Here is an 8,647-nt window from a genome sequence, read left to right as displayed (position 1 = left end):
GATAAGGTTAATTAACTGTGGTTCTAATAATAAAAATCAACAAAAGGCAGCCTATGAGAGAAGTAAATCAATCTGAAGTTGTGCTGCTTTCACATGTCTGACTTACACAACTGGTTGATTAAACACTATGAAACACACATGAAAAAGTATTGAATTGACAATGTATAATTGTCATTACCTGTGGTCTGTTGTCTGTTGTGAGCTCCCAATGGTAATCGATAGGGATCTGGGTCTTAAAGGGCTATGGAAATCTTGAACTCTCTCCCCCAAAATGCTGTGGATTATGGCTGGATCCATTCACATTGTCATGACTGAGGTGGATAGATATTTGTTAGGTCAGGGTATCAAGGGATATGGGGCAAGGGCGGGTAATTAGAGTTGAGGTACAGATCAGCTATGAATTATAGAATGGTGGAACAGGCTCAAGGGGCTGAATGGCCTCCTTGTTTTTGTGGGAACCCAGTTGTTACTGGATTGGCAGATTGCTTTCCTGGAGTAATAATCCCTCCCCCAAAAAATATTTGGTCCCTCATTCCCCAATTGTTTGTGGGAAGCTGCTGTGCGCAATTGGCTGCTGCATTTCGCCCACAAAATACACATTCAAACCACTTTACAGTATATTCTGTGAAGCGCTTTGAGACGTCTCATCGACGTGATAAGGCACTGTATCAAATGCAAGGATTATTATTATAAGTTTTGGTTTAATATTGAAAAGATTGTGTAGAATTGTGGAAAATTCTTAAATTCAGTCTTAAATCTGAATCTGTTTTTTAACAATTAAAGAAAACGATCTTCTAAAGTACAGTGCCTGAGACCATTTCTATGGTTGTCCCTCAAGGCTTGTTCGGTTATTATTCTATCGCTGGATGGTTGTTGCCTGACACAGAGCAGCCGATCGGGGAGGAGGGAATGGAAGGAACTCCCATTTACACGGGGTTGTTGTGAGGAGCACAGACAAAGTGGACACTGTGCTCTGAGACGCTACCCTGGGTGAAGGGTGCTATATAAACCCAAGTTGTTCTTGTTGCTTAATCGCTGTTTATTCAGCAAAATCAAAGCTTTTTGTCATTCGATTTTTGTACAACAAAAAAAGAATGTTCACTTCAATACAGTCTCAACCATTCATTGGAACTGGTGCTGACTAACTGACCTAACCTGATGGCCTGTGTGGTAGGGACACTAATTGGAATCATTGTAATTAGGCATTCTGGCTTCTTGGTTCATATTCTCAGTTTCAATCCACCATCAAACCTGCAGTTAAAGCAAGATCCACACAAAGGTCTGAAAGCCTCAAGATGTGATGCCATTAGGAGCTGTTGGTGTGGTCCGGGAGGGCAAACTTTGGAGATCAATAACAACAACTTGCATTTACACAGCGCCCCTCACGGAGGGTAGCATCTCAGAGTGCTTGACAGTGGTGGAGTACGACGCTGAGCTGGGGGGAGGGGGAGGGTTGACCTTCAGAAACAACATGAAGATGGAGAAGGAAGGGGCAAGGCAGAGGGATAGAGGAAGAGCGTTCTAGAGTTTCGGAGTGTAGTGTCTGAAAGCGTGGCCACCAATGGTAGAACAGAGGGCACGAGGGACATGCAGAAGGCCGGAGCCTGTCAAAGATGGAATAATGTCCATTTGTCTTGTAGTTCGTATCCACACAGAGTGATGCGAATAAAATGAGTGTGTGTTTTGTGCTCTGTCCTCACGTTAAACCTCATGTTGGAAAATAATGCAAACTAGGACCTTGAGAAGCAGGATTAGTTTGATAGAAATGTCATCCAGATCATTAAAATGATTGCCAGTCTATCCGTCCAGCCTCTTAATACAGTACTTTAGGTTGTGTACAAGTAAAGAGCCGTTTGGGAGTTGGAAAATCTTCAGATTACATTTGACGTGCTATCCAGCCAGGAAAAGAAATCAGTAACGGGATCTCTTACTGTGTAACTCTCTCCCTGCCTTTAATCTTCTTGTATTAAACACAAACGGGCGTTTCTATGGAAAATGATGGCGTTTCATTACCTGCGCGTGGCAAGCCCCTCTTGATGCTCGCATCTAGCCTGGTTTGCAGGTTTCAGCAGTGCTAAACTATTATTTTTAAAAGGAAATCAAATCACTTTTGAATTTTCCATTCACACAATAGCTTCCTTCTTGTGCCAATTTCGTTCTTATTTACCGTTTACCCCTGTGTTCTCTTCAAAGAGGTTAAGCCTACAAAATCTGTGTCCTGTGCAGTCAATATTGTCACCATTTGCTCCCCTTCCTTTCTAGTTAAATAATAATCCTTTCATTTGATATAGCGCCTTATCACATCTTTGACCCGTCTCAAAGCGCTTCACATAATAAATTGTAGTGATTCTATTGTGTGCGAAAAGCAGCAGCTAATTGCGCACAGCAGTGTCCCACAAACCCATAGAATGAGTGACCATTATTATTATCACTTATAAACATTATTATGTTTGAAAGAATTATTATCCCTGGAAAAGTGATCCACCAATCGACTAACAACCGTGTTCCTACTTACTGCTAGGTAAACAGAGATATGTGGAGTAAGGAAACTTGCCCAACATTTCACCCTGCTGGGAATCGAACCCAGGTCTCTCACTTGCGAGGCGAGTGTTCTAACCACTGAGCTACAGGATTGCAAAGTTACATTCAGTGGGGTATCTGGCACCATTCACTACCTCCTGCTAATCTTGCATGAGCTCAGACTGTGAGCTCTGCCATTTAATGTGAACGTGTGGAGTGGGGGGGGAGACACACATCCTAAATCTTGGCCAACAGAGAAGTCCAATTATGTCCTGCTCTCCACTGCTCATAAGGGCCTTTTCCAACAAGACTCACGCTGAATAATAATCATCGAGAGCCCTGGCTAAGTTATTTTTTGTCTGCTTAGCTGGGCTCTGCGACCAGTTGTGCCTCTATCTCAGCACTGACTCCACAATGATTTATCAGAAAACTATTTGCTAGAATATTCATGTTTGGCTTTGGCATCTGTCATCAGTTCCAGGGAGATGAGGACGGGCAGGGCGATACCTTAGGCAAGTTTCCTTACTCCACACGCCTCTGTTTATCTAGCAGTAAAGTAGGAACCCGGTTGTTAGTCGATTGGCAGATTGCTTTCCGGGGGTAATAATCCCTCCAAAGAATAATAATAATAATAATAATTTGGTCACTCAATGCACAACTGTTTGTGGGGCACTGCTGTGTGCAGTTGGCTGCCACATTTAGTCCACAGGATATACAGTCAATTCACTTTATAGTTAGCTGTGAAGCATTTTGAGACGTCTCAGAAGGCGCTGTATCAAACGTTAAAGATTATTATTATTACTAATAATAATAAGTCACCTTTTGCGGTGCTGGCTGCTCACTACAAGTGTCACTCAATTCATTCAACAGATCTTCACCCCTTCCAAGTGTTGCTTTTCATTGGAAAAACACAGATAATGTCAGATGGATTTTGGCAAGCGTGCTCAGGGAGTGAGTGATTCAGTCAGTCAGTGAATGTGTCAGTCAGTCAGTGCACGCCTGCAGTGCTTTTATTCTGGAGTGTTGCTTGTCAGAAATACACACACACATCCTGATTTTGTTATAAGGTGAATAATAAATCACCAAGAGTTGGACGAAAGGTGAAATGACTCACATTTTCTTGAAGTCAGGATGGGAAAGCTTACTGTCTTGTCACTTTCCCATGTACTTGCCTACCTTTGATTGCTTGTGTGTTTAGTTGGTATGGGGGTATGTACTGTATACTTCTGACAAATGCTGGCTGGCAGGCAGGCATTTAGCAGCTTTATCTTTAATGTTTCTTTAATTGGGAACAGGATACTTGTTCCACCAAGCCCGCCAGTTTGTTAGATCTTTTAATCCTATTTACTCCTTTTCTGTCTGCCCTTTAAATACTCTTGCTAGCCAATTTATATTTAACATGCTCTACAGGGTGTCCACAAAGTCCTGTTACCCCCTGTTACATACCAAATAGTGGTATGAAGACTATGGAGCTGAAGCTAGCTGTCAGAGATACATTTCTTCTCCTCACTGACTCCATGTTGCAGAAGATGTGGCACTGAACATGGCAACGGATGATTATCTGCTATGAAAATGCTGGCGCTCACACACTCACGCACACACACACATCCTCTGGACGGCTAAATACAGTTAAACATTTGTACTGAATAGAATGAAGTAACTTCTAAATACAGTTATCATCATTCTTACACATGTTTGAAAATTGTTGGCCAATTCTGTAGGAAAAAAAAACACATGGGGTAACAGGACTTTGTGGACACCCTGTACAATGTGAGAGTGACGAGACATGCCCTGTTACATGAGCTGATTAAGTGCCAGTGGGCTGCAATGCCAACACAAGCTGCTTCTTCCATTACAGAGTCATCTTCAAGTGCTCTATGTGTGAAACCGTCTTCAACCAGCGAGCGATGCTACACAAGCACTTCGACCAGCACAAAAACAAGCTGATTGTGTGTGTGTACAAGTGTCCTGTATGCCAATCCCTGTACTTGCACAAACAGCTGATGATGGAGCACTTCAAGGTAGGCTCAATGCATCGACAGCAATCTTGCCATCACAGTTTTCATTTATTATTAATAATAATTGTGTTTGATATAGCAGCTTATCACGTCGGTGAGACGTCTCAAAAAGCTTCACAGGATATACTGTAAAGTGGATTGACTGTGTATTTGTGGGAGAAATGACAGCAGTGTTTCAATGTGTTTCAGTGTCCCAAACTATATACTGCATCCCCAGATATTACAAACAGTCATGGATTGAGTGACAAGAATATTTATTTTTTTAAAGGGATTATTACATCCAGAAATCGATCCGCCTTTCGACTAACAAATGGGTTCCTACTTATTCCTACAAAATAATTTAGTCACTCAATACATGACTGTTTGTGGGACGCTGCTGTGCCGTGTTTCGCCCACAAAATACAGTCAATTCACTTTACGGTAAATCCTGTGAAGCGCTTTGACACGTCTCAAGGATGTGATTAAGCGCTATATCAAATGCAAGGATTATTATTATTATTGGTCATTGCTTCTTACAAATGTCACCCTTTGTGTTGTGAACAGGACGTCCACGGTGTTGGGCAGAACATGGAAGATTTGCCAAACTTCTGGCTTCCGTCCAGGGAGGCTTCCAGCAGTCGAGTCCCCAAACCATCCTCCACCTACAGCACCTCCAACGGTGTCGCCTCCAACACCCCGAGCACCAGCCTCTGCAGCTCTGAGCCCAGAGTGAGGGGCAAGAATCCCGGCTGGACATGTGGAGAGTGCTTACAGTGGCTTCCGGATCGAGAACTCTACGTCTCTCACATGAAGAGAACCCATGGCAAGGTAATTACTGCCTCTCTGTGATTAAGAACAGAAAGAAGACCAAGGTCCATCTAGTTCCCCTCCATCATCCTGGCAGTCACTGACATGTCATGTCCCAAACTGTACACTGTATCCCCAGATATTATTTTCAAGCAGAAATCGATCTCATTTGTTCTTGAAACAAACAACATTTTCTGCTTCCACCGTCTATCTCCCTAGGGAGCCTGTTCCATAAGTTTCCTACTCGCTCACTCAAGCACATATTTGTTCTGAATTTACCCCCTTCAGCCTCTGCAGGGTTAAGAACCTGCAATTCTTCTTCAGATCTTTTACTGCCCTGTTAGAATAACTAGACACAGCCAGCAGCCAAGCCTCCTACAATCCCATTACAATCCCCTCTTGTTTTAAAACACTCTTCCTCCTTGCCTGCCAGCCCTGCAAATCACAGGTAGTTTCACAAGAATTATTGGGCACACATACAGTGCGTCTAAAATGCCTTGAATTTACAAAGAGATTCCTGTGGTTTAACAAGACTTAATCCTTCCAGTCCTACACTGGCTTCATTTCAGACTCTACCTCCTATTTAGGGGAGAGCATTTCAGAGATTACTTTAAAAAACACAATGAATATGCTCTCGGCACATTGTCCTGCAAGCCCCACCCACATGATCCTATAATCCTCAATAATAATCTTTTTTTTGCTAAAATCCCAATGTTTATACATTTTGCTTTTGTTGTTAAAGACGGAGTCGCAGCAGCACTATAGCTTTTAAAAACCTAATTGTGAAGATCCATTGATTGCAAACAGCTTTTCTCCTCTTCCACCCTCTCCCCCCACCCAACTCTCCACTTTAGATTTTGAGTATATAGTTTGAGAGCCAACTTAATGTGTTTTGCAAAGGAAGGATTGAAGGATGTTGATGAGAAGACAAGTAGGTGGAGTTGAGAATGGAAAGGGACTGGCTTATTGAATCAAATTTCCTGCTCTGAAGATTTCTTACGTTGTATTCTGGATCAATGGCATTTATCAATCTTGCACTGGCCTGTCCCTCACTTGGTACATGTCTATACCACAAGTTCCTCTTGAATTATTGTGTACAAGCCAGGTGTCTCCCCATTCCTGGTTAATCGCCTTGGACCCTCCACATTCCTATCTCCCGTGGAGAATTTTTTTGGCATGGGACTTGTTTTGACAAAAGGAAAAGGATGGATCTATTGGAATTCAAACCTAGAACATTCTGTCTCTAACTCTCAAGCCTCTCAGAACTGTATTATTCCAGTTACCCTGCCTCTAACCTGTACAATGTCTGGCCCATGGATACATGGTGATAAATGTTCTGTTCTCTAACACTTTCGCAGATCTCCCTCATGTTGGTGAAGACAAAGGTTCAACAAACACACCATATACCCTACCGTGTGTCCTTTGTCAATGCTTACTTACATAAAATATACAGTCAATTCATTTTACAGTATTTTCTGTGAAGCTCTTTGAGACGTCTCAAAGACGTGGGGGATAAGGCGCTATACCAAATGCAAGGATTATTATTATTATTACTTGTCAATCTTCATATCTGATCATATTCAAAAACTGTGAAGCTCTTTGAGACCGCCTTCCGACGTGAAAGCTGCTAGACCAAATGCAAGGATTTTTTTCAAACCAAAGGTCTTCCAGGCCCCATTCAAACCATAATAACAGTTTTTAAAAAAAGAATAATCTTAAACCCATAACTTGAAGTGACATTTATTCCACGATGTATTCCATTTTAATATATTAGTCTAATATGGGGTGAAAGGGGTAATTATTAAGTACTAACTCTTCATTCTTTTGGTATGAGACGCACTGTGCAACCCTTGATAGGATTATTGCTTTGTAGATCCCTGAGAGTTCTGCTTATCCTCGCTTAATTTGTGGGTTAATAGGGATCGGTATCCTCACTCTGTTAGCCTTATTTCAGCCGTGTACAATGCAGGCCAAATGCAAATCAGAGGCACTAAATATCAGCGCACAGAGGCATCTGTGAAACACCCGCTTAATGTGCTGCAACAGGCTTGTTGCATGTTCGGTAAGTGTTCCCAACCAGGGGAATTCTATCCCAGAACCAGTCTGCAAGCCACTGACCAAGAATATGCGGGGAAGTGGAAAAGGGGAAAAATGCCAGTTACACAGGGAGAGGCACAACGATCAAAGACACTGAAGGGCAATGCCACGTGCTGTACCAACATGTGGAGTCCTGTAGCTCAGTGGTTAGAGCACTCGCTTCGCAAGCGAAAAGACCTGGGTTTGATTCCCGGGAGGGCAGAACATTAGGAAAGTTTCTTTATTCCACACGCCTCTGTTTACCTAGCAGTAAGTAGGAACCCAGTCGTTAGTCAATTGGTGGATCACTTTTCCTGTGATAATAATCCCTTAAAAAAAATGGGGTCACTCAATCCACGACTGTTTGTGGGACACTCCTGTGCTCAATTGGCTGCCACATTTCGCCCACAAAATACAGTCAATTCGCTTTATAGCATATTCTGTGAAGCACTTCTCGAAGAGACGTCTCAAAGATGTGATTAAACGCTATGTTAAATGCAAGGATTATTATTTATATGACTGGTTTGGTTACAGTGCTTCTGTTTCTTTGAGGTATTCACTAGAGTGAGATACAAGGCTCAAGCAAATTGGGAATCAGTGGGACTCAACGACTAGTGAAATTGCATTAACCCCTTGTGTGCTTCAATTATTCTGAACAACTGTCAATAGCACAGTGACTGATTGCAGTCTTGTTTGCTCGAATGAAATGGTGAGGATTTGCATTGTGTGGCTGTGGAATACTGAGTATTAGGATTTAAACTGAACACTACAATCCAATTGAGGAGCTCAAGTGATTGTGAAACTGGAAAAACAGGGTTTCTAGAGACTAGAGCTTTAATCTCACTCATTTGACTCAATCCTTACATAGATCATAGATCATAGAATTGTACAGCATCGAAGGAGGCCATTCAGCCCATCGTGTCTGTGCCGGCTCTTTGAAAAGAGCTTCCAAATCAATCCCACTCCCCCGCGCTCTCCCCATAGCCCTGCAAACTTGTCCTTCCCAAATAATTAGCTATTTCTCTCTTAAAAGCTGTTATCGAATCGGCCTCCCCCACCCTTTCAGGCAGTGCATTCCGAATCCCAACAACTCGCTGTGTAAAAATATTTCTCACCTCTTTTCTGTTTCTTTTAACAACTATTTTAAATCTGTGTCCTTGGGTTACCGACTCCAGATAAGATTCAGTGCCTTACTATGAAAAGAGCATGGAGTTACATTGGATACAGGACTCCTATGTATGGAAAGC

At 42.4% G+C, this 8,647-nt stretch overlaps 1 protein-coding gene across 1 annotated transcript in view; it reads left to right on the top strand.

Annotated features, from left to right (window-relative positions):
• The first annotated feature begins 4,384 nt into the window (after positions 1-4,384).
• Positions 4,385-8,647, top strand: part of LOC121850592 (zinc finger protein 592-like) — a 4,771-nt gene continuing 508 nt past the window's right edge. Inside the window, exons 1-2 of the mRNA XM_042343148.1 lie at positions 4,385-4,541; positions 5,082-5,345. Coding sequence (XP_042199082.1) covers positions 4,398-4,541; positions 5,082-5,345 — 408 coding nt within the window. The 5' untranslated portion in view covers positions 4,385-4,397. The remainder of the gene's footprint in view (positions 4,542-5,081; positions 5,346-8,647) is intronic.

Source organism: Callorhinchus milii, unplaced genomic scaffold (genome assembly GCF_018977255.1).
Source record: "Callorhinchus milii isolate IMCB2004 unplaced genomic scaffold, IMCB_Cmil_1.0 Scaffold22, whole genome shotgun sequence".
In the NCBI taxonomy this organism is placed as follows: domain Eukaryota; kingdom Metazoa; phylum Chordata; class Chondrichthyes; order Chimaeriformes; family Callorhinchidae; genus Callorhinchus; species Callorhinchus milii.
Note: the sequence above shows the minus strand (reverse complement) of the source record. Positions and strands in the feature narration are given on the sequence as shown.